Genomic DNA, 27,700 nt, shown 5'->3' on the forward strand with positions numbered 1-27,700 from the left:
AGTGTGAAATATGAAGGGGAGGTTTTAAGACAATGTTTACAAAAAGCTATTTTATTTGGTAATTTTCGGATTTTTTGGAGTTTTAACGCCATTATTCAGCACAGTTTTCTACTCTTACACCTCTTGTCGAAATACAGTTCATAACTGCTTTATCCGTGTGGAAAATTATGAGAAAGATTTGTCATATCGTATCTATCTTCAGTTTGTTTATATTTAATGACAAACTCAACCAATGTGAGCTGCAATGATACTTTAATATTTACTAAATGGGAATTATAGCTAACATTTTGAAAGACGTGGACCTTCACCATATACAAAATCAACAAAATAATGAGACCAAAAGAACTGTTTGTGCCATAAACAAAACTTCGTTATCAGAGCAATGGGCCTATTCATTTGCGTCTACATGAATTCTGAAGCAACACGGGTTCTATAGGAATCATAATGTCTCACCATCTATCTTTGTTGCCGGTTAAAAACTTTCACAAACATTAGTATCTTCAAATTGATGTTGCTGCCACCAGAAAAGCGATACAAATGACCTATTTATAAAATGCTTCAACATAGTTCGAAGACTTCAAAATGGATGCAATTTCTCAGAACAAGATGGAGGCTTTATCAAGTATTGGGTTTGAGACAGTAACAGCGGGTATTACAACGGCAGCTACAACTCTGTCTCCGTTTTTGAATCATCTACCTACAGGGGTATATGACCTCCTTAGGAGGCTATCATTTTACCGAGTTTACTCTGAAAACCACGAAAATTTGTTGAGGGATTTTTGAATTGGCAAGGATCAACTAGTATTGAGGTGTGTGTGTGTGGGTGGGGGGTAAACTTACGGTGGTGATTGGGGAACATGAAATTGCACAGTATTTGAAGCAATGATATTGCTACTTTTGCGTCAAGAGACTGGAAAAAGTGAATGAAATTTTCATTATGAATGTACAAAGGTTTGCTATTTCGGACTAAAGACTACTTCCTATGTGGGATTAACTGGATCAGAGGGTAGTTTGGTAGCATGCTGCAGAGTTAATTATGTTCACTGAGGTAATGTGACGGTTCATTTGCCCCAAAATAGAGGCTTTTTAAGAGAAAGCTTAACTGCATGACAGAATATCGGACTAATCATCTGTAGACAAGATTTTCAAACTGATCCATTTACAACCAGGCCATGTTCAAAGTTAGATTTGTATAACCGGAGTTCCCAAATCTGTATTTGCTGCGGCTCATTGTTAAACCCAGAGCTTTTTTATTTATTTGACATCATCTAACAAGTTGAAGGAAAATTTGTAAAACAAAGGATGTAAAATATGATCTTTTTCATAACTGTGATAAGAAAATTGCTTCCGATTATCATTAATTTTGTGTAATAGGCAGAAAATTTGAACCCAATTTCTTCCGTCCATTTCTGAACTCTCTATAAGCTTATATGTAGTGGACGTTCCTTAGTATGCATGCTCTGGTCTATACCTGATCAAAAAGTCATTGATATAATTCCTGAAATAAGGTTTTTCACGACGTTCATTTTGATGTTGGAAATGGTGACCGTCATTAACTATGCTGTACTTCTAAGTTGTGTTACAAGCTTTCTTGAAGTAAAAGAAGATGGCTATTACCGTATATACTTGCTAATAAGTGGAGTCCAAGTGGAAACTGCACTGACCCAGATATGCCGACGCATCATGCGCCTGTAAATATGGGTCTGTGAGTTTGTTATTTACTAAATGTAAATTAGTTTGTTTTGTTAGGAGTAATCAGTTGAACAAAAAACGTATACCCTTGTCTGCATGCGCACTATAAGGGATGATATTTTGATGCATCAGCATGATCTTGTTGAATTTGGATACTGTTTACACCACTGCTTCTCATTATAACGGTTGGGTACTGGTTACACTACTGCTTCTCATCATGATGGTTGGATACTGTTTACACCACTGCTTCTCATTATAACGGTTGGGTACTGGTTACACTACTGCTTTCTCATCATGACGGTTGGATACTGTTTACACCACTGCTTCTCATTATAACGGTTGGGTACTGGTTACACTACTGCTTCTCATCATGACGGTTGGATACTGTTTACACCACTGCTTCTCATTATAACGGTTGGGTACTGGTTACACTACTGCTTCTCATAATGACAGTTGGATACTGTTACACCATTGATTCTAATTATGACCGCTCGGTATACCACTACTTCTATTTATGACGGTTGGGTACTGGTACAACACTGCTTCTCATGATGACAGGTGGGTACTGGTAAACCAATGCTTCTCATTATTATGGCGAGGTACTGGTATAACGTTACTTCATATTATAATAGTTGGGTACTGGTACACCATTGCTTCTCATTATGACGGTTGGGTACTGGTAAACCATTGCTTCTCATTATAACAGTTGGATACTGGTTATACCACTGCTTATCATTATAACGGATGGGTACTGGTAAACCAATGCTTCTCATGATAGCGGTTGGGTACTGGTACACCACTGCTTCTCTTTATAACGGTCGAGTACTAGTACACCAATGCTTCTCTTTATAACGGTGGGGTACTGTATACTTTTGTTTCTAATTATAACGGTTGGGTACTAGTTAACCAATGCCTCTCATTATCATGATTGGGCACCGGTACACCACTGTTTCGTATTATAACGGTTGGCATTAGCAGATTATAAATTTAAATGAACATTTTCTTTCAGGTGTTTGGACAAAGAAAGTAAATAATTTTTATTTTTATGAAAACTTGCATAAAAATGTACATCTCAAACAGAGTGGAACGTTTAATTTTGTCCACTATTATTAGTCTGAAAATAATCTTTTCATATTTTGTGTGTGTATATATATATATATATATATATATATATATATATATATATATATATATATATATATATATATATATATATATAATTTTGAGAAAACTAATAACCTAATTACTGCCTACATTCAGGACTCTGAACTCATATATAGTTGTGTGTGCTTGGTCAAACTGTTTTCATTTTGCAGTCTATACTAATTTAAAAAGAAAGTTTTCCTTTCCATGCATACAACAGCTTAAGAAAAGTGTAATTCTTTTTGTATTTTCACAAAGATTTTAACAAAGTAAATCTATCCCAACCATCCTGATAAAGTTTGCTCAATTTAAATTACATTGCACCCACTCACTTCAGGGCTGCAAGTCTGCATTTAACCCTGGTATGTTTGTCTTTAACAGGCAATCTTAAGAAAAGCCTTGTTTGCAAATATCTGAAACAGCACCATCTTCAAACTTTGCCAGCAAAAACAAGATCCACCTTCTTCATTCTTTTACTATCACAGTCATTAACAGCTTCCCAATGCAGTGTCAACCTTCATAATGTCCATACGTAAAGCAGGAAGTGACTGCCATATTTTCTGAGTTTAAAAGAAAACTGCAGACTTAATATAAGACAGTAATGATTCTTCATATATCAAAGCAATGAACCCCTATCGATTATCAAACTTGACTGCAATTAGAGTTGTGTTGGTAAATACATATACCCCAATATCTTTAATGAAACCTTAAAACTAAGCCTAAAACGTTATTTAAAAAATATTTAGAAAATTTAAAAATTGGTAAAATAACATGAAACTTTACTAAGATGATCTATATATGAACATAAAATGCCTGCCAAATTTCACTTGACAATTTCAAGTGGTGTTTGCTAAGCTGTACAAACAAGATTTTCATAAAACAAGGTCAAATTTCAAAATGTTAAAAAATGTGTAACAAATTGGACAATTGCTAAAATGACCTGAAAATAAAATCAGGTCATATATATATGAATCCAATAATCAGATCATATACATACAAATCCAATATTAGCCATTCAAATTTCATTCATCTTTCTGAAGTCAGTTTTGCCATTTCAGGCTAACTACATTTTTGTAAAAAGTTGAAGCTCAAGAAGTTCAAAAATATTTTAAAAAATGTAAAAACTTCTGTGTAAAAATAACAGCTTGAAAATCTAATCAGATCATCTACATATAAATAAGAAATATGCTCATGAAATTTCATTCATCTACATTAAGTGGTTTTTACTTTGGATTGGCTTATGGACATACAGGCATTACCAATTCAACACAACTTCACACAACAATTATGAGTAACTTCAATGCTGTTTTGTTATGAAGATAATGTTATCGTTACATGATGTCTGCCCTCTCAATAAAATGTAAAAAATACTACATGTACTTGCAATAGTCTTTTGAATTTGACTACAGCTCATGTAAGACATCTGAAAACAGGATGGCAATTTAGCATTCTGGAATGGAAATGATGTGAAATCTGAATGTTAAAACTGAAATATATATTTACTGAAATTTAAAGGACAGAACTGAAATTTTGATAGCTTCTATCTGAATATTAATGATGAACTCCAATGTTAAAGAACACTCTGATCATATCCCTTTAATGACTAAATAGTGAAACCTGTCTAAACAAACAACCCATTAATGATTAAACACTGAAACCTATATAAACAAACAACCTCACCAACAAACACAAAGAGGTATCATAAGACAGGTGATCCCTCATTAGAGGCTGTGACATAATATAACCAAGTTGATTAATGCATGAACAATCTGGTTTTAAATGACAGGTTCTTTTCCCCAAATAATGGGCCCTTCAATTTCTTAAGTTCAGTTGTAATGCAGTTTGACATCATAAAGTTGTTGTAAAGTCAGGAAATAAGCAACACTTAAATTGTGTTAATTATGTTGGAGTTCATGACATAACATGAGTGATTATGTTCAAAAATTTGGCTTCATAGCTAGACTGCTACACATATTTTGTTTGTTAAAATTGTGTGATAAAAATATTTTATAATAAACCTATGGATAGTTCAATGTGAAAAGGGAAAAACGAACAAGAAATGTGTTCTTAAGCCATAGTTGCCCCTGCCAATTAATGGACAACATTTTAAGTCAAACACGGGCCATAACTTCACAAACAGTAAACAAACTTTGAATCAAAGAGTTACTTGACCAAGGTGTTTTTAATATAAAGCCATATATCATATATGGTTTAAATTTTAAATATTACTGTGTGAATACTGACAAGCAAAGTTTTACATCAAAACTGTGAGCCATAACTCCATAAAAATTTTCTTGAGATAGGTCAAAATCAAACCTAACCAAAGTTTTTTTATGACACTCAAACTAAACTGGAGTTCTATCCATCTGAGTTCATACAGAATTCTGAAAGATAAATTCAAAGACTTTTCCCAAACTTTCAAAGACCACAAATATAGATTTCCAAGACCTGTTTTATTGAAGATTGTAGCCAGCTTGCTTTGATGAAGAGCGCATGTGTTATTGAAGTTGCCACCAATGCCAACTTTGGATGGCCAAGCAAATGCTGTTTGTTATTGTGGCAGCAATGAAACTGAACAGGTCATCAAAAGAAAGAAACCAGGAAAACTCTACTACATCCGAATATAATAACCTTGGACAATTTTATTTGTGATTATGGAAAGAAATTAAAATGTTTGGGTTTATTTCAATTTTCAAAGACTTTTAAAGACCTCAGGGTAATCTGCTCAATTTTCCCAAACTTTCAAGGCCTTGAAAATGCTACTGCATTTTTCCCAAACTGTCAAAGACCTTCAAAGACCATAGGAACCCTGTCTATTAAGACATTCAAAAGTTACTAATTAGAAATCAAAATGAACTGCAAAATCCCATGTCAACCAGGAGTCTCAAGTCCATAATTCTGCAAACTGTGAGAACTGAATTAGACTTGGGTCTTTTTAATTTTAAGCCTCATACCAACTTTCATTTCAAATCATGAAGTCCTTAAAAAGTTCTTGAGTGGAAAAAAAGTCTCCATGACTCTGTTAAAATCAAGCTTGGTCTTTATCTTTTTAATGTCAAGCCTTGTACTGAATTTCACTATGATCCATTACATCTCTCAACATTTTTTTAATGCAAATGAAATTTGCAACAAGATATGGCTAAGTGCATAAAATGGGAATTATATATTGCATTTGGGTGGTGTGGGTGGAGCTGGCAATTTCAACAACAAAATCAGCATAAAAATAGAATTGTGTTTTGCATTGGGATGGGTGGGGAAAGGGGTGGGAGAGAAGGGGATCAAACAATAAAATTAGCATAAAAAAGAAAGTACAAGTATCAATACAAATTAATATATTTGCCAAACTGGCAAGATACATAAAAAACAATGGACACTCCTAAGCTAATTTTTAGGTTGTAAACTTTAAATTAATAGAACATAATTAGCACAACAGCTATTCAGAAGAGAATAAAACAAACTTTCTCCAGAAACAATACAAGTTTAAGAAATCTGAAACAGTAAAATATATTATATAACAGATTTGAGGATTTCAGGGCTAATGAACAGTATATACAAACAATAGCCAATAAATAAAAAATGAATCTTTCAGGTGTGTATTGAAAGACATGGAATGAACAAGTTTATATAAAGAACAGGATAACAGTGCACATACTTGCGTATATAAAAACCAACAAAGAAAAACAAACAAAATAGAATTGATTGTGCTATAACAACAATTATCCAATTAAAAGGATTTTTCATTTTTATTTATCAGAATTTAAACTCTGAAGTGTTATAAGACAAGGGTTCTGTGGAACACAATGTCTCATCAGCTATCTGTACTTAGTGTTATAACTTAGGAAAAAAACATCAAATCTTAAAACTAATGCCACAGGTAGAAAAGTGATACCCATCACCTGTCTTTCAGAAACAATGACTGAATTAATTCTAAGGGACTCGAACATGAAATCTTGCTCTCACATATCGTATATGCTCACTTATAAGACAAGAAACAGTGGCCATACGTGTTTGACAAGCTGGCAAATTTTTTACAAATTTGAAAGCTTTTTATAACAGGATGTTTTCGATTTTGGGCAAATTCTGGGCAGTAGTTTCTGAGTAACTGTTTCTATATTTAGTATACAAAATTCTATTTTTAGTATACAATGCTAGGCATATCTGATGCAGATCAACATCACATCTGAAAATTTTAAAGTGCTTCAGGCCAGTTGCTTTTTGTTAAATTGGATCAAATTCTAGACATCTTTTTTTTTCTTCCATGCAAGTCCTTTCAAAGATTTCTCTAGTTTTGGTAATGGTGTCCATATTTTATAGCAGAAGGTCATAACTTGTATATATTTGAAAGAATCTTCATGCCAAAATGACCATTGTCAAATTTGGTACAACCCTGTTGCACAACTGTTCAGAAGTCATTTAATGTTTTTTTTATATTTCTGATATCATATATTCAGATACGAAAGGTCTTTATGCCACGAGACTTCATCAAATTTGGCAAAACTCTCTCAAGCAGCTTTGGAGAAGGAGTTGTTTAAATGTTTTTATATTTCTTAGCAATGGTGACATATTTGTTGGTGTATTGGCGTCTTCTGTACAAATATGATGCCAGGATGTCTTATACAAAGTTTGGTTGTAACTGATTGACTGGTTTTTCAGTAGAAACTGAAAATACCTACATAAGGACATATTATAAGCTCATTTAACATCATGGCTAGGTGATCTAACAAGAGGAATTTTTCAAATATTGATTATTTCGTTTCACTCTTCTGACATCAGTCAATTTGTGTTGAGAATCTAAAAAAATTGTATACTTAATTATCAGTGTCTGTTAAGTAACAGATAATTAAAAATGATGCATCAATTTGTCCATATCTTGCAAAAATCAAGGGCAATTTTCCCTTAAGCCTTATGTCTGAAACAGCTGGCGTGTGACACAACTGAATTTGAACAAAACTGATGACAGAAATTGTAATTGATTAATTGTTAAGTAAACTGAAATGAGACCCATGCTTGGCTAAATCAATTAACCACAACAACACTTTTTTCTTTCCTTCTAGTTTTCATGATTGAGACTGTTGCCAAATTTGTGAAAATGTACAGAAGTCAGCCTTGCAAAGATTAGTTAAATTCTTTGTTAATTAAAGAATACACAATATACTTGCTTATAAGTTGAGCCCAACTGCAAACAACACAACCCTGATCTACCATCATGTAATGCACTTGCAGATCAAGGTCTATGTTGCTTGCTCAACTAAACTACTCCTAAAAACTGCAGAGACCCATATCTGCTGGTGAATTATGCACTAGCAGATCTGTGTCTAATTAGTTTACATTTGAATAAGACTTATAAGTCAGCATACAAGATAGGTAAATTAAAAAATTATGTCATTCAGTAAACATTTCAGTGGTTTTGATCATCATGATGGTGGAGTTTTATTACTTCAGGTGGGAGACATGCAAAAACTTAAAATCTTTACAAACTCCCATGTACAGCATCAGTGAGTAGGATGTAGTACCATTCAACTGTGAATACTTTCAAGAAGTTAAAACAGTTTGATGTACAGTGTTGAATCATCAAGGCTTGAAAACTGAAACCTAAAAAAAAAACCCAAAAGGTCTCATTTAATTGTTCACAGTTTCAAAGAAAATGTATTATCCACTGGTAAAATCATCGTAGACAATAATTAGCAATCCTGCAAAATAACTCTTCACCGAGGATTTGTAAATAATTATTTTAAATATATAATGAGAAATAATTAAGATAACATGTTAAAGCTAAAATTGTAACTTAAGCAAAATAATCGATGTAAATGCTGTTTCAATAATTATGAATGTTAACTGCAAAATGTAAAATATTTGCAAATTAAACCAAGAACGATACATTCTCTATATTTTAAAGTTAAAAAAAGAAAACAAACCCACAACCATTAAAAAAGAAACATCCAGAATAAAATAGATCTACACTGTAGCAAAACAAGTTACAAATGCATTTATTTGCAAATATCCACGTATGAATTATATCTAACAGATGCAAAAAGGTACTGTATAAATAAAGTGACAATTAAAGCACACAAAAAATGCACATTCTCTCAGAAAAGAAATAAAGCCATAAAAATGCAATGCACCTTATATATTAATTTGTGGAATTCTTTTTCTTTAGCATTCTCTAAAACAAGAAAAAAAACAAAATCGTAGAAAATTTGTAAGAAACAATAACAATAACAGCTAAACACTAACAAACCATGAAGACTCATTTCTATCATTAATTGCAACAGTAAACATTCAAGACCAAATCTGTTACATTTGAAGAGAATGTCTGTGGAAATATTGTTGTGGGAAATGTCATCTGGATTTCAAAATGACATGACACTGTAAACAATGGAAAATGAATTAAACTAGAGCCATTTGGAGGCCTTGTTACAATTGCTGCACATAAAAAACACACAGTACCAGTCTGCTGCATTGAAACACACAGTACCAGTCTGCTGCATTGAAATACACAGTACCAGTCTGCTGCATAATAACACACGAACTATGCATGCAAAAAACTGTGCAACACTTAAATAATGAAACATCATTTTGCTGAAAACTAGACACTTTTTAAAAAATAAAATAGAAGGTACATTTATTTACAAATAAAGTTTACATGATATACTAGCAAACAGGTCAAACTGTACATTTAATGTTCAATATACAAATGAAGGGTTAATTCTTTATCTGAACTCACATTTTTCAAAGAATGTTCGAGAATTCATTTATTTATGCTACTTAACTGTTTGTGCATTGTATATTGGCAGATATGAATGTAGGTAGGGTCACTCATAAGTGACCAGCAATATGCAACCACGAGTTGCCGAAAGAGTGTGTGTGCCAAAGCTGCTGCTTGCCTGTTTCATCCAGCACCAAATAGCAATGGCCCCAACTGTAGGTCAAAGAAAGACTAAAAAAAGTCAAATAATTAAACAGAAGGCCTGTATGTGTGTGTTACAAGATAAAATAATCTACCCTAGCTATCTATTAAATATACTGAATAGAACAGGCCTAAATAAATGCTGACTTGACTTGATCAAAACAATAAATGTCTTGGTCAAGAAAATACACTGCTGATCATGTATTTATCAGACCTGCCAGACAGCCAAAGTGTCTGATTATATTTTTACATTATAACAACACTTAAACGCTTGTTTGGAAATTATGTTTTGACTGCATGGTACTTCCAGCCTACATGCATTTTAATGAAAATGGAAATGGAAAAAAAAAATTCAAGCTGTTGTTTTAATGCAGAAATTGCTTGTAAATGTTTTTAAAAAATGCTGAGAAAACAGCATATGACATATAAATAGATCTTTACAAAGTGTGTACATGTATTATTATCTACAGAACATTAACTCTATATAAAGATTATCATTATGCAAAAAGTAAAGTTTTATTGCATATTGAAATGGTTGTTCTTTTAAGATACTACTATTGATGTACATTCAATACATAATACACACTCATACTATATTGTCTTATACTGAAAATGCAGTAAAGGTGCAATCCATTTTCATATCTATAAAGGAAAGAACAACTTCTTTCACACTAAAATGATTTACAGAAAAAACGAACAAGTCAGATCCAATGGCAAAGTGCATAATTGTACAGACTCATCTTTGCCATTGTACCGTATATACTTGCTTATAAGTTGAGTCAAACTGCAAACAAAAATATCATGGTCTGCCCTTTGCACAACACACCTGCAGATCAGGGTTTATGTTGTTTGTTCTAGTGATTACTCCTAACTACTGCACAGACCAAGATCTGCTGGCACATTATGTGATGGTAGCTCAGTGTCTGTGCAGTTTGCAGTTCAACTTGACTTATAAGTGAGTATATACAGTATAATGCAATGAACTAGTGAGTAGAAAAACAACAAAGACCTCAAACTGCTGGCATATTGTAAGATGGGCAGATCTGGGTCCATGTAACTGGACCAGACATGTACAGGAGTATATGAAACCATCTGAAAAATCAGACTCCATATTCTGCAAATGTTTGAGCTTGAGCTCAAGCTAAAAACCTCAAAATAAGATTATGCCACTGGGATAACACCAGGTCAATGAAATATGGCAGTATAGGACATGCACTTTTGATACACGGATAACAACAGATCAGTGAAATATGACAGTACAGGACAGGGACTTGTTATACTTGGATAACACCGTATCAATGAAATATGGCAGTACTGTATAGGATAAGGACCTGTGATACTTGGATAATACCAGATCAGTGAAATATGGCAGTATGGAAAGGGACTCAAGGGGAGATAATCCTAAAGTTCTATTACTCTGACATCATTATAATTAAAGTTATTGGCACTGAAATCTTGCCCAGGTCAGCCCAAGTTGGTTGCCTCAGTGTGTCATTGGGTAAGTCTCGTAGCTCACAGTTCCTCATTATGAAGTAGCCAATAATGCGTTAAAAGTACCATTAAAACCACCAAAAACATAGGAACCAACTATCAGTTTTATGACTGAGTTAAAGCTTAAGTTTCATCTTTAAATATTTCAAGAATATCAGGCACATCATAAAAGTTCTTGTACAAGAACCATATTGAATTATTTAAACATAACACAAAGATAAATTTTTTTTCAGCCATCTGTTTACTGCTTATACACAAAAATATTATAACTTCATAAACATTACACCATTTAGAAACAGACAAAAAATGGGGTAAAAAATTATTTCTTTTCTTTTAAAATTTAAGAGGAAATTTTTGCTACAACAGAAGTCAAATACCTAAAACAACTATTGCTTTATATAACCATAATACTGATGCAAGGGCAGACAAATCAACAGGAAATACAAATGTTAAGACTGTATCACACTTTGTGACTAGTTTTTCATCACTGAAACTCTCATATTTTTATACCTAGGAATAATAATAATAATAATAATAATAATAACAACATTAACTGGAGGGATGGTGATCAATTTGCTCATATAAACAAAACTTCACCTCTTCTGCATCTCACCCCTACCCCATGAAGGATGAGTCTATAGTCAAACATAGGATAGGACACAACTCTTTTGAAAACTGTACAATAGAATGGCTGGACAACACATACTTTTTGTGATTATGTAATACCTATGAAGCTTCACAGCAATCAACTTAATATTACAGGAGAAGCTCGATTTACTAAATTATGTCAGACACTAAAACTGGCCATTAGGTCAAAATGTGAAAGAACTCTTAAATAAATTGAAGGAAAATCCAAGATTTGTCAATATCTGCATCTTCAGATGAGGACCATAATATGTACCAAGTTCCACAGTGATCATTGTAAAACTGCAAGACAAGTTGCATTCATGCAGGAGGTTGTGGGTTCGATCCCCGGCCGAGTCATACCAAAGACTTATAAAAATGGTACTTACAGCTGCCTCGCTTGGCTCTCAGCATTAAGAGGTTAGTGTTAGGACTGGTCAGCTTGGTGTCAGGATAATGTGACTGGGTGGGACATCATGCTACATGTCTGTGGCATGATGCCTCAGTGTTAGACATCACTATAAACTGTCACATTACAGACATCATAGCGATATGACTGAAAAATTGTTAAAGCTATGTTAAAAATCCAAACCACACAGAAACACACAAAAGTTGCATTCATAAGATCCTCTTATACTACATTCAGCTGTATGACAAAAAGGGAATTAACTCTAACTCTAACTGGTGGAGCATAATGATTTGTTCATATATGCATCAATAGATGACCATAACAGATTCAAAGTTTCCTAGTAATCCAGTTTAAAGTGAGAGAGCACCTAGCAATCAGATGATTACATCACACACTGCATCCAGCTCCAAGTGAAAAATAGCAATAACTCTAACAAAAATTGTACACGTGATTGGTTGCTATTCACATCTATACATGATGTCCATTATATGTCCCAAATTTCACAATAATCCATCAAAATCTGTGAAACTAGCTGTGTTAAACAAATCCTATTCTGCTGCAAAACAAAATGGACAAAACCTCCAATAGAAATCATGAGAGGCCATTATTTAGTCAACATGGTTGTGGCACTCTATAGTTTTGTACTTTTAACGTAAAAGAATTTCTCAAGTTTTCCTCACTGATTATTCTGGCTTTCTAAAAAGTGATCTTGTTTTTTTTAGGTACTGCTAAAAGAACTTATAATTCCTTCCATTTTTGATGTATGATTAATGGTTGTAATTTGGGCTATGGGTCACAGAGCTTAACCTTACTTCAGATGTGCACTTATCGAAAAACAGCTAGCTCTGTTTGGTCATTTTCACTTCCTGGACTTCAAAGGTAAAATGTATTTTTTTAAAAAGCTGATAACATTTATTACTTTTTATACAGTTTTTAATTCATTCATTGCAGTTTTAGAAGCTAGTATGGCCTACTCTGGCAAAATTCCTTTTCCCTATTTTAACAACTACTCAAATTAGTGCATTTTGTATGATGTCTGGCAGATTTCCCAAGCACCAAAAGGCAGACATTTTCATCAGCTGTGACCTTAGATCATGTACAATTTCCACAAGTATATTATGCAAAGAAATTTTAGCTACAGTACATGAAAGAAGCATGGTGTATGCTAACATTTCTCTCCACTGTGCATGTTGCAAATGCAAACAACTTTACCTTAGAAATACCTGTGGACCTCCTGCACAGAAGGGTTTATTTCCTGATTCTCCTGTCACTCACTAAAATATATAATTTATGAAAAAATATTATTGGAAAAAAAATTCTCATTTTTTCCCATTTTGGTTCCAGTATAGTATATTTATAGTAATACTGCCTGTAATCACATGACCATGAACTGGATTAAGCAAGGCAAGACAATGTATAGATGCTAATTTCACCCTTTGATTCCACAGGCAGGGTCAGCTGGCTTCATTATTTGAAGTTTGTAGTAGTGGATTATATTAAGTTTGAGGAGAGGTAATTTCTGAATGATTAAAGACATTAATTGTCCATGGCTGGGTTACCAAGGAGCTCAGTCTGCATAAAACAATAAAGTGAACATTACATTAGTTTCTGTTATATTCTACATGAGGCTCCACATAAAAAAGGGCAATGACTGTAACAAAACTCAAAGGAGCAGTTATTTGTTGAAATCGGCAACTTCAGGTGAAAATCATGTTTCATGCTGATCTACCGAAATCTGTGTGACAATATGCCTTTACAAGATTATCATACACTGCATTTCACTGCAAGACAAAGAGCAACAGGATTTATGAATACAGTATGACCACACAATAACAAGATTGTTGGGGTCTAAAAATAGAGACCATGCTATGTACTGAACTGTGTTATAATCAACCAGGTCAGTTAGCTGAAGAGAATGATTAACCCCATCACAGAAATAGAGGATGATTAACCCCACCACAGGGAAAGAGAATGATTAACCCCACCACAGAAAAAGAGGATGATTAACCCCACCACAGAGAAGGAGAATGATGAACCCCACCACATAAAAAGAGGATGATTAACCCCACCACAGAGAAAGAGAATGATTAACCCCATCACAGAAAAAGAGAATGATTAACCCCATCACAGAAATAGAGAATGATTAACCCCATCACAGAAATAGAGAATGATTAACCCCACCACAGAGAAAGAGAATGATTAACCCCATCACAGAAAAAGAGAATGATTAACCCCACCATAGAGAAAGAGAATGATTAACCCCACCACAGAGAAAGAGAATGATTAACCCCATCACAGAGAAAGAGAATGATTAACCCCATTACAGAGAAAGAGAATGATTAACCCCATCACAGAAATAGAGAATGATTAACCCCACCACAGAGAAAGAGAATGATTAACCCCATCACAGAAAAAGAGAATGATTAACCCCACCATAGAGAAAGAGAATGATTAACTCCACCACAGAGAAAGAGAATGATTAACCCCATCACAGAGAAAGAGAATGATTAACCCCATTACAGAAACAGAGAATGATTAACCCCATCACAGAGAAAGAGAATGATGAACCCCACCACAGAAAAAGAGGATGATTAACCCCACCACAGAAAAAGAGAATGATGAACCCCACCACAGAGAAAGAGAATGATTAACCCCATCACAGAAAAAGAGAATGATTAACCCCACCACAGAAAAAGAGAATGATTAACCCCATCACAGAAAAAGAGAATGATTAACCCCATCACAGAAAAAGAGAATGATTAACCCCATCACAGAAAAAGAGAATTATGAACCCCATCACAGAAGAAGAGAATGATTAACCCCACCACAGAAAAAGAGAATGATGAACCTCATCACAGAAAAAGAGAATGATTAACCCCACCACATAAAAAGCAAATTAGGGAGCTAGTGAGTGCAATACTATGACTTACTGACATGGCTATCAGCATGTTCCAGATTAAACAAGTACTTAAAATAATTACATATTTAATATTTATTTATATATATACAAAATCTGCAAGATAAGCGTAAATAGTTGAGTACATGTACTCACCAACTGAATGTTTTTATCCACAATAGTAATTCCATGAAAATTGTACATAAAAAAGCAACATTTCTATAATAATAAAAAAATATTTGCTAGGTCCGTTCAGATCCTGATATTTAATTTCTTGCTAATACTGTCACATAAACTTTTGAAATGGGTGTCTTTCTCCATAACATTCATATTTGATGGACATGTCCAAACTGCCTGAACCCACCCAGTTTGGGAGTAAACCCTTTGATTGTGTGAGTTCAGAGCATGATTCTTAAAAAATGTTGAGTCATTCTGTAATTTTTTTATTTTTTTTAAATAAACCAAGTATTCATTGAAATATCTGTTTAATAACAATGGCTTTGCTTCACTGCTGAACAAAAACAAGAGTGTAGAGTGTTTGATTATATTAGCCAATCCCTCCACCCTTATACATGTAACTTAAATGGTTTTGTTCCAATCAGTGTTAACACTGGCAGGACAGTTTCTCGCGTATATGCATATTATTTGAAGCTACAAAATAAAAACAGGTTAAGATGGGGGGAGGGTATTTACACGTTACAATGACCAAAACTAGTGACAATTCAGTCTGTAAACTTAATACTGCGAGTATGCATGATGGTTGATAGAGCAGATACTGATAATCTATTCCTTTAAAATGGTAGGTAAATTTATTGATGTAAATATGAGTAAGAAGATTTTATCGACAACCCCATTGTGTTTGTTTGAATCTTAAAGCTAATTGCATTCAATTCCAGACTTAATACTGCCTGGGTCTTCAAACTTGGACAGTAAAAGCTTTGCATTCTGTATCCTGATATCTGTTACAATACCAACTAAGTAACACTTTGACCTCTATTTGCTGCAACTAATACAACAAGAATAATTGGTACGGAACAATGGGGTCATTTCCATAAGAAATGCAGAATAGAATTCACTGGTCAATGGCTGCATGATGATTGGTTACACCACAAAGCCATGTGTGAGTGTTGGTGGATTTATCTTTTTTGTTAATTTTTTATAAATCCATGTCCCTTTTCTCGAAACTACTTTAGTAGTTAGATTAATGATTAGCAATTACTGAAATTATTTGATTTATAAATCTTTTCTTTCAATTAAGCAAAAACTGTACATAGAATGCATTACTGAGAACAGAGCAGACTTGCTGGCAATACTATTCATAGTTCATTAATAATAAGATTAACACTAGTCAGTTGTTTTAAACAGCTGACTTTCTTTCAAAACTAAGCTAAGCTTGTTTTGACATAAAACTAATCATTTCTTCAAAAATTGTTGAAATTATTGTAAAATCTTGTGAACCATGCTACAATCTAATTATAACTGAATTAATACAACATCTCTTCCCCAAAATGTTAATTAACTTTTCACAGATTCGTTTCCATACTCTGAAGACAAAAATGTAGTTTTCGCAAACAAAACAAAAATACAAATTTTAAGGAGCCATGGTATGATTGTGTTATATTCACATTCATATGCAATCTCTTCCACAAAAAATAAACTTTTCATACACAATTTCTTGTACTTTGAAAGAAAAAAGTATTTTGAACACAAGAAAAAATGTATAAAATTTCAGGAGCCAAACCACAATTGTGCTATAATCTAATTCACATAACAATGGAGTGTGCTATAGTGGGGTCATGCTGTATGTATGTCTTTAAGGGATGACTATAATATATCCCAGGTTCATTGTGATTCAATAAATACGTGTGATATTTATGTTCACATGACTTCAACAAAAACACTGCATTCAATTACTAAACTGCATATCAATTGATTAAATCTGCAGAACTGCATTAAAAAGACTAGGAATGGCTGGAAGGAAGGTTAATAGTGCCAACCATAACATAAACTATAAATGAATCTTGGTCAAGCCTAGTGTCTCAAATTTTTCACCGCACAGGACAACTGTTGTTCAAAGTATTTTGTCTTCAGATGTAGACAGCAGAATTTCTGATAGTATATGATCCTATAATCTGCAGTTAACATGTGGTAGACAATGATAATGCACAATATAAGTGAACCGAAAATCTGAACTATTAATTACATCAGCTGCAGTGATTTTTTTCACAACAACACCTTTCCATTTACATTCTAAAATGCACAACCATCTGGAGACTGTATTAAAGTGTTACAATACTTACAACAGAACTTGACATTTATTTATACTCAGGCATCAGACACATAATACCAGTTAAGGCAGTTAAATTTTCATACAAAAGATAAGACAGGTACCACAAACTAAGGAAAACCTTTCTGTACCTTTCACTTCAAATGCAGAATCTAAGAACTTTTGTTGAAACTTTAAACAGCAATTCTTCTGCTGAAATAATTATATACTTCTGCATACATGTCAGGGGCAGGTAATACCTGTACCAACCTTTGTGGGGGATATGCTTTTTAATGCAGTTATTTGTAACCCCCGTTTTAATTAAATTACTATTAATATCTTTGGTATAGTAAGCACTGTTCCCTTTATTTCTGTACAACTTGCCATACTATATGCATCAAAACACCAACTTTAACACATGTCTTACAGGTTATTTTATCAAAAGGGGAAAATTTTAAGTAATAATTTGAGATCAGGAGAGAAAGAATAAAACAAAATAAAAATATCATGCATTCATGGCAGTGCAAAATTCCTTGGGTAAATGAGCCCTGTAATTTGACAAAACAGAAACAGAAAGTGAGCAATGAATCATCTTCAATAAAGAGGGGATTTCTTCCTTTTTTCCTGCTCCTCCTCAGCAAGTACTGATTAGAACTAGGATCCTTCCAAAAGCGGAAGCGATAATGATTGCATTAAAATTAGGTGGTTAATGCCTAGTGAAATTAGAGATAATGAATGGTGAAATTTTGCTAAAGTTGAAGACTACATTCACATATGCATTTCATCCTGGAGACAACATTCAGATTTTAATTTCACAAATTCCTTAGCAACTTCATCATTTGTTCTCTGTGACAAAATACGTAAAATTGTCCAGCCAGTTTCATCAAGATGGAGGCTCTTTCCCAACGGACACCAGCATGCACAACTGCCTTGTTCCACAATATCTCTAAGCTGCATTACAGCCACGCCAATAAGTCTGTCCTCTCGAGCAAAACAATAGTCCTTAACACAGATATGCAACTCATAAGAGTCTGGTTCATCCTCATTACCGAGAATGCTGTAAATAAAATAAACAAAAATGATAAAAGCAAGAATATGACAAACAGCACACAAGTTCCTCTCATGAAACTTTCCAGATTAAAAAACTTGTCCTTTGAACTTTGATTCAAATACTGTATGATGATGTGTGGAATTGGGTAAAGTATATCAAAATATTATTCAGGTTAAAATAAGACAGCCTGAATAAACATATTTAGTGGGTAATCGTCATGGACAAGGATACAAGTTGCAAAATTACATTTTCTCTTGCCATGGCCTAGACCTTGAAGCAGTGGACATGACTATGGTATTTGACACCTTAAGTGTATTTGACTATAACTGTCTAAAGCTTGAATAAAATATATTCAATGGTTTACAAGTTACACTAATGCAAGGATACAATTTACATTATACCATATTTGCCATGCCACCACAGCAGCCATATTGTTCAATGTTCACTTTTTTTCAATGAGGACCAACCAGACATCATATGAAATCTTTTAGTGAAAATCCCTTGCTGCAATGGCCATAATGACTTTTATATTGGCACCATTTTCATTTAGAACTGAAACAGCATAATAAGAGGTCTTGCAGTGAAATGCTGAAATGGACTTCCATTTAGAAGAATTAGCTATAACAGATTTATAAGTCATGTTAGATGTCAGATCTACAAACTTTTCATTAAGTAGCTATAACAGATTTAGAAGTCATTTAGATGTCAGATCTACAAACTTTTCATTTAGTAGCTACAACAATATTTAGAAGTCATGTTAGATGTCAGATCTACAAACTTTTCATTAAGTAGCTATAACAGATTCAGAAGTCATGTTAGATGCAGATCAAAACCGTTTTCATTAAGTAGCTATAATAGATTTAGAAGTCATGTTAGATGTCAGATCAAACCGTTTTCATTAAGTAGCTATAACATATTTAGAAGTCATGTTAGATGTCAGATCAAAGCTGTTTTCATTAAGTAGGTATAACAGATTTAGAAGTCATGTTAGATGTCAGATCAAAACCATTTTCATTAAGTAGCTATAACAGATTTAGAAGTCATGTTAGATGTCAGATCTACAAACTTTTCATTAAGTAGCTATAACAGATTTAGAAGTCATGTTAGATGTCAGATCAAAACCGTTTTCATTAAGTAGCTATAACAGATTTAGAAGTCATGTTAGATGTCAGATCAAAACCATTTTCATTAAGTAGCTATAACAATATTTAGAAGTCATGTTAGATGTCAGATCTACAAACTTTTCATTTAGTAACTATAAGAGATTTAGAAGTCATGTTAGACGTCAGATCTACAAACTTTTCATTAAGTAGCTATAACAATATTTAGAAGTCATGTTTGATGTCATATATATGCCCTTTTCATTTAGTAGCTATAAAAAGATTTATAAGTCATGTTAGATGTCAGATCTACACCCTTTTCATTTAGTAGCAGAAAACCTTTGCATGTTTTTATTGAAACCTCATATCAATATAACATGCTGACTAGTTTAGGTTTGGAATCTAGATGGCACAATAAGTAGTTATTTTAACTCAGCTATGTGTTGACCACATTCAAATGTGTGTGTATGTATATGTGTTGTGGCATGGGAGGTATTCTAACTTTATACAAATCAAACTGAAACACATCTGAGATTTTCTTTTATATAGGCAAAACATTGAGAATTATATTAAAGATAAAGAAGTCTGAATACTTTGTTCCCTTATAAAAATACAGATTTGAGCCCTTTTGAGTACTGTTCAATATCAAATATTATGTATGAATATTACTTCTCTTGAAGCATATAATAATCTCTAATACATGACTGTTGATAGGACCCAAAGCAAGTAGCTAGACTACAATGTTATAAACACAACAATTCCAATTAAATCAAGGTAAACTTAGTAGTGCTGTTTCCTCTTTATAAAAACAGTCCAATACATTTAACAATTAGCTGTACCAGCTGACCCTTTAAAAGAAAACATTTCATTAAATTAAGCTGAAACAATGAAACAAATGCTTACAAATGGAATGTTTCATTGAATTTGGGTGACCAGTTGTTGCTCTTGGACTTGGTGGAATGTTTCCTCTTCTTGTCACTCAAGTGGGGACCGATCACGATCACCTCTACAAATGGTCTAAACATGCTGGATGTCTGACACTTCAGGTCATTAGCAGCAACAACTAGAAAACAAAAATTCAGTCTCTAAACAATATTTGTTGCGAGGTAGCATTGTAATCTGGTGGCAGAGTTTGCACACCCTAAAAATTGTAGAGTAACCAATTTTTTGTTCAAAGGTTACCTACCCTGAGTGCATGCTCATTATTTTCGGCCTGTTCAGCTGCTGATAACATATATCAACGTCAAAATAAAATTCCAGAATTGTTCCAATGTATGGATGATTTAAGTATTTGACTGATCATTTAATAACTACCTGTACATGAAATTTCTCTGTTGCTTCTCACCTTGTCTACTTGGATTGAATTTGAAGGCTACACTTAGCATGTGATGCAGTGAAATATATTATTTTCAATCCTGCTTGGTGGTTATGGCTTTTTCTTTTTCTTTAAAAAAATAGACTGGTTCAGTAACTAACTAGCATATCAATAAAATGAATTTGTTATGCAAAGTTCACTTTTGAAGAACCCAGTCTGTTTTCTTGGAAAGGGGTCATATACAGTTGCTATTAATAGCAAATAAGGAAAGTGATCTTATGCTGTTCTTATGCATTAGTTGCCTTTTTAAGAATATTCTCAAATTTATATGAGTGAAATTAAAGAGATGATAATAAAAATGACAAAAACAATTTTGTATTGCTTTATTTTAGCTTTTTAATGTAGCAGGAAAGCATAATCCATATACAGTTTAAAAAGAAATGTAATTTGGTGAAAAAAAATGTAATGATTACACCAAAAGCATATTGGCATGAGGAACAATTTTGGAATGTTTCTTCATAAACTGACATATGTAATCAGTCACTTAATTTGCCAACAGGATTGTATATAACAAAAAAACGGCATGGGGGAAGATTCCAAAATGCACAAGTTATAATCATCTTGTGAAAATCTATATGGATGTTGTAAATAATTTCTTTTTACTGACAGAAATGATGTCATGTGACCACTATAATTGTTTTTGTATGTACAGGAACTACAATGTCCAGATTTTTGTTGTTAGTCATCTGTGGTCTCACACTCAGACTCGCTCAAGATAAAATGTTGTTATGTTGTTGTTATAGGGTTTAACGCCATTTTCCAGCACAAGATAGGCTATACACGACGGCCAGTATTAATGGTGGAGGAAGAACCCAGGAAAACCTTGGAAAGAACCACCGACCCACGAGAAGCTACCGGCAAGCTTTCTCACATATCCACATTTGCCGAGCCCAAGACTTGAACCTATGCAGATAGAGGTGAGATGGCAGTGATCCATGACAGAGAGCGCTTTAGACCACTCGGCCATTCGGGGCCCCCCTCAAGATAAAAGTTTTCCTTGCAAAAGGAAATTGCATTACAGTATTTCTTGTTTTTTTAATAGATAATACAATACTGCCTTCTAAATTTAAGTGAAGACATGAAATTTGTAACAAGACATTTTTAAATTATTCATGCAGTACAAAACAAAGGGCATAGTGATAAAGATGAGTCCTGCACCTGATCAAATGAGCAGCCTGAAATGGCATAAAAGTTTGAATTAAAATCACTGACAACAGGTAGTCTGTTTGGAAGTATGTATTTCTTCTTGTCAAGGATAAAAATGGCATATGAACAGATTGTACGTCTATGTCTGCCTGTAATCTGTATTCTGGAATAAAACTTCTAAAATGAAAAGACCATATTATTGACATATGTATTGGCAATTTATCATATTTGGGCTGTGTATCATGTGTATCATGAATCATATTGATACACATCGGAGGTAAATCATTTCACCCCATATAAGTAAGCCCCTGTATATCAGACCGCTCTTAGCAGCTGATTAGCTTGCAACCAACCCCGTTTATACAGGCATATCAATGCAGAATTATAGACATCATGTGATGTGTTTTATCAAATGAGCTTTCAGCTTTTATGTATATACTTCATAGACTCAGCTCTGCTGTCACATAATGTGCCAGCAGATCTGGGTCTGTGCAGTGTGTTAAAAATATTCAACAGAACAAACAAGACAGACCCTGGTCTACAGTTGCAGTATTCTTTGGCAGATCAGGATCTTTACTGCTTGCAATTTGATTCAACTTAGAAGCTAGTAATTATGGTAGATAGATTGTTATAATTATAATAATTATTATTGTAAACCGTAAAATGTGATTATACTGCTGAATGTGATAAATGCCTAGACCACAGACGTGCATCTAATGACACTACCTGGCGAACATCATGCTTGTGATTGTAACAGTATACAAACACCAATCTGAGTTTACAATGCTTAGCTGTAAACAAAACTTTAATTTTAAAAAAATTCCATTTAGATTAAACTGCAAATCTGGATTGTTATGATTGACCTTAAGTGCCTGTGAAATCTCTATATTTTGAATTTGCCTTTTAAATCATCAATGATTTACGATTAAGCAATTGACAAGGTTATCAGTACAACTACTACTTTACTGTGGGACATTAAGAATAGTTTTACACTGTTTGAGACATGAAAATAAGACAATATCAGGTGACGACTTTCTCAATCACATTCTTTAGTCACTTGCATGTAGGTCCTTTGCTCTCATAATCAGCTCTCAATGTTCTTTTCAAAATAATTAGGCCAAAGTGGGGTGCAAAGTAAGACATATTTAGTCATGACAAATGAGCAAAAGTGGATGAAATTATGCACAAAAATAAACTCAAAGGAACATAAAATAATTATAGAAAACAGAACTTAATCGCAGTCTAACATTATTAATTGATCACTTTTTGGTAAATGTTATTATGAGGTAATGTGAAATACCCTAATTAAGTTGACTATTTAAGTAATTTATAAATGACGAAATAAGTTTCTAGCACTAATCAGATAGCTTCCAGAGTGCCTATGTTGTTCCCAGGTGTTCAACAAGGTTCAAAGGTATGTCTGTTGTTTAGTCACTTAAAACATAATATCATGACTGTAAATGAAGCAAACAAATTATGTGGGAAGGTAATATATAGATTAGCTTGTAAGTCAAGTCCACCTGCATATTGCACAGACCCAGATAAGCTGTTACATAATGTGCCAGCAGATCTAGATCAATGCAGTTTGTTTGGAGTAATCAATCGAACAAACAACAAAGAACCTCATCTGCCAGTGCATTATGCAAAAACATATCCAGGTCTGTGTTGTCTGCAGTTGGATTTGACATGTAAGCGAGTATATATGGCATGGTAAATTTTCAATTACACTTGGCAAATAAATGATAGTAACTTTCAACTAATGAAAGCAGTTTTTAATAAGTATTTTCTGTACTCATTTTTGTTCATTTTAATTTCTTTTAATTCATTGTTTGTTTAGTTTAATTCTAGTAATTATGATTAGCTTTTATTTTGTTTTGCTTGTTTTTATTCATTTACATGTCTCCTAGCTGACCAAAGATGTTACTCACCTTTGACAGTAACTTTATGCTCCCCTGTACCAGGATGAGTAAAAAGATCCACCTGTATAGACACTTCGCCCATACTTTCCTCAGAACTTGGCTTATCCTGAGTTGTTTGTGTGCTGACGAAGGTCTTGATGAGTGTGTCAGTTGTCTGTGTGTACAAAGAGAGTGCATAGCGGAGGGATTGTAACTCCTGACTCTTGTCCAGGAAGGTTTTTTTCAGTCCCTGGCCCTGGGCATGGAAATACTGTTTGATTGCCTCAAGGGCCATATCTAATACCGCACACTGCTTTGGACTTAGGTTCTTCTCTGCCTCTCTTGACATGTCCTGGTTAAAAATTTTAATCTAATTAAGGTATAAATTAATTAAACAATATACATGCACTTTGTCAACATTACAAAACTGAATTTACTTTAATATATATTATCAATTTTATCACAATTCTTTTGAGATCATCCAAGTAAATTTGAAAATTTAAAAATAATTGTTTAAATATTTATGGTTTCAATCCCAATGTTCAAGTCATTGAAATATCAGCATAACACATATTCTAAAAAATTTTGATCTAGTGACTTAATGTTTAAGTATTTCAAGAGTTGTATGATTTCTTAGGCCACAATGTTAATCGTATGAGATTACTAAAAACAAATTACTAATCATTTAAATACAACAAAAATATTCTCTGAGTTGCACACTTAGAAAGAAAATCACAATTTGCAAGAATAAAACTGGTGTTGTCCACACTATATTTCTCAAAATTTGCAAGAATAAAACTGGTGCTGTTGTCATCACTATATTTCTCAAACTATGCAAATATAAAACATGTAATATTCAAACTGAAATATTTACATGATCATGCTAATAATACTTCTTACAAGATCCAATGATATATTGCCATGATAAAACAGGACTCCTTCCAGAAGAACTCTGAATACTGTGACTAATTTAATTGTTGATGCCCAAAATAATTATAACGATATACATTTTCAAAAGCTAACTGATTTTCACAATTCGCATTATGTCTCTTAACTGAAAATATATGTTTACATTTCAGAGCAAAATGAAGTTAAAAAATATAATATTTATTATCACTGAAATGAAACTGGCATGTATACCATGGTTTATACAAGAAAATAATAATTACATGCATGAACATCATCTCAAATGTGACATACAAATGCATATAACTAAGACAACAGAAAGGGATGCACAAAAGCAAAACATCATTAACATCAAAGCTGTAAAGGCTATGGGTATGATGGGATTTCTAGGGTATGAAAGAACATTTTCCTTGGATTTGTCCCATGGCAAATCCATGTTGCAAAAGTGAGAGAAAAAGAGAGACAGACCAATGATTCACACTGAAATCAAAGTATTGGCATGCTTCTTTTAAAGATTTGTTTTAAAAAGTGTTTCATGTATACCAAAAATCAATTCAACAGATAATAAAACTAAAGAATTAGTCAAAACTGCTGTTAGCTCTATAAATGAACCATGTATATTCTACAAAGTTAGAAAAATGGACCAAGTACAACTACAAAAAAAACTGTATACAGATCACGTAACATGTCTACTTTTTCACCAAAGCCTATGTAAATTTATTGTTTCACCTGCCACAATGTCACTATGGCCTTAGCAATACACACATCCAATGGTCTTGACCTCTGATCCTTTGAACATCCTATTCTTAGAGATGTTTATCTCCGGTGTGAAACCCAGAGTGCAAAGCAATATTTGATGGTGGACTGACATCATCTGTATAAAGCTGAAAGGTCTTTATGCCAGGATGCTGACAAATTTTATCAAATTCAGCACAGTGATTTTTTTTAAAGTTGATAACAATTTGTCTGCTTTTGACAACACAGGTCATTGTTGTTGTTGTTCTAGGGTTTAACGCCATTTTCCAGCACACGATAGGCTATACATGGTGGCCAGTATTAATGGTGGAGGAAGAACCCAGGAAAACCCCAGAAAGAACCACCAACCCACGAGAAGCTACTGGCAAGCTTTCTCACATACCCACATTAGCCGAATCCGAGACTCGAACATTTTTTGGGGGTCAGATTCTAACAATTAGGTGGTGACCATAATATGCACCTGTATCACAACAATCCATCAAAGTACTGAGAATACAGATGGCTTGGAGGATTAGGGTCATACAGTAAACCAATCCATCAAAGTACTGAGAATACAAATGGCTTGGAGGATTAGGGTCATACAGTAAATGAATCCATTAGAGTACTGAGAATACAAATGGCTTGGAGGATTAGGGTCATACAGTAAATCAATCCATCATAGAAGTGAGAATACAGATGGCTTGGAGGATTAGGGTCATACAGTAAATCAATCCATCAAAGTAATGAGAATACAGATGGCTTGGAGGATTAGGGTAATATAGTAAATCAATCCATCAAAGTACTGAGAATACAGATGGCTTGGAGGATTAGGGTCACACAGTAAATCAATCCATGAAAGTACTGAGAATACAAATGGTTTGGAGGATTAGGGTCATACAGTAAATGAATCCATCAAAGTACTGAGAATACAAATGGCTTGGAGGATTAGGGTCATACAGTAAATCAATCCATCATATTAGTGAGAATACAGATGGCTTGGAGGATTAGGGTCATACAGTAAATGAATCCATCAAAGTACTGAGAATACAGATGGCTTGGAGGATTAGAGTAGATACAGTAAATCAATCTGAAATAATGGGTGAGGCATATATCATGAGATTTTGATGATCATGTTTCTTATTATGATCACAAGTGAGTGCCAATATTCCTCTAATAAAGCATGTAATCTGAATTTAAAAGTTGTTTACATATGTGCAATTTCTTCCCTTTATCTCTTAACAGAGGACTAAAAATAAATCAAATATGACATTTCTGAGTTACCTTTCATGCGCATTTTCTACTTAGACTACAGAAATAATATTGTCTTAAGTATTTACACAGAAGTTGTCAAACTATGTCAAGGGAAGACATCACTTTGAATCAAATCATTTCTGCTTTGGTTTCAATGCTTATTTGCATCCCAATACATGGCTAGTCTCACTTTTCCAAGATCAAATAAGCTAAATATATCAAAGTGCCTATTATCAGAAATACAGATTATTTGTAGTAACACTGAGCACATATTATACCAAAGAATTGAGATAAATTCTTTCAAGTCCAAAAATACTGTTGAACAACTTATCCAAAATGCTAAAAATAAACTTTCACCTTTACGTTTGAACCTCATCACCAAGGATGTTTCACTGCTTAACGTACAATGTCAAATCTTTTTAAATTCTCTTTTTATCAGGTCATAACACAAAGTTGAAACCACTGACCTTCAAATTCAAAGAGATATTTTTATAGTAAATGGTAAATTCTTCTCAATAGATCATGAAAATTCATCCCTGGTAATAGTATAAACTGCCAGATCCCCACAAATCCTGTAAACAATGACACAAAAGTTTTATAAACAAAAGTAAGTTCCATTGTGACCTTGACATTTAACCTCTCAAGCTTTAGTCCTCAAAATATCCCTCCCCCTCCCCCATTCAGTTGCAGCAATGATGACTGACTGATGTAAGAAATATAGACTGCCTGTTCAAATATCTTTAACCAAAAGCTGATGCTTGAGAAACAGATTTATGGTGGACGAGCAGACATTGTGATCATCATATCTTG

General features: G+C 33.5%; 1 protein-coding gene across 1 annotated transcript in view; it reads right to left on the reverse strand.

Moving 5' to 3' along the window:
* Positions 1 to 6,150: 6,150 nt before the first annotated feature.
* The window catches only part of LOC149801686 (protein unc-13 homolog B-like), a 271,956-nt gene continuing 250,406 nt past the window's right edge, over positions 6,151 to 27,700 (reverse strand). The window contains exons 37-39 of the mRNA XM_089955954.1: positions 24,029 to 24,350; positions 20,483 to 20,642; positions 6,151 to 18,485 (exon numbers count right to left, since the gene is read on the reverse strand). Coding sequence (XP_089812080.1) covers positions 18,197 to 18,485; positions 20,483 to 20,642; positions 24,029 to 24,350 — 771 coding nt within the window. The 3' untranslated portion in view covers positions 6,151 to 18,196. The remainder of the gene's footprint in view (positions 18,486 to 20,482; positions 20,643 to 24,028; positions 24,351 to 27,700) is intronic.

This window comes from Sinohyriopsis cumingii, chromosome 4 (assembly GCF_028554795.1).
Source record: "Sinohyriopsis cumingii isolate HCF-2022 chromosome 4, ASM2855479v2, whole genome shotgun sequence".
Classification (NCBI taxonomy): domain Eukaryota; kingdom Metazoa; phylum Mollusca; class Bivalvia; order Unionida; family Unionidae; genus Sinohyriopsis; species Sinohyriopsis cumingii.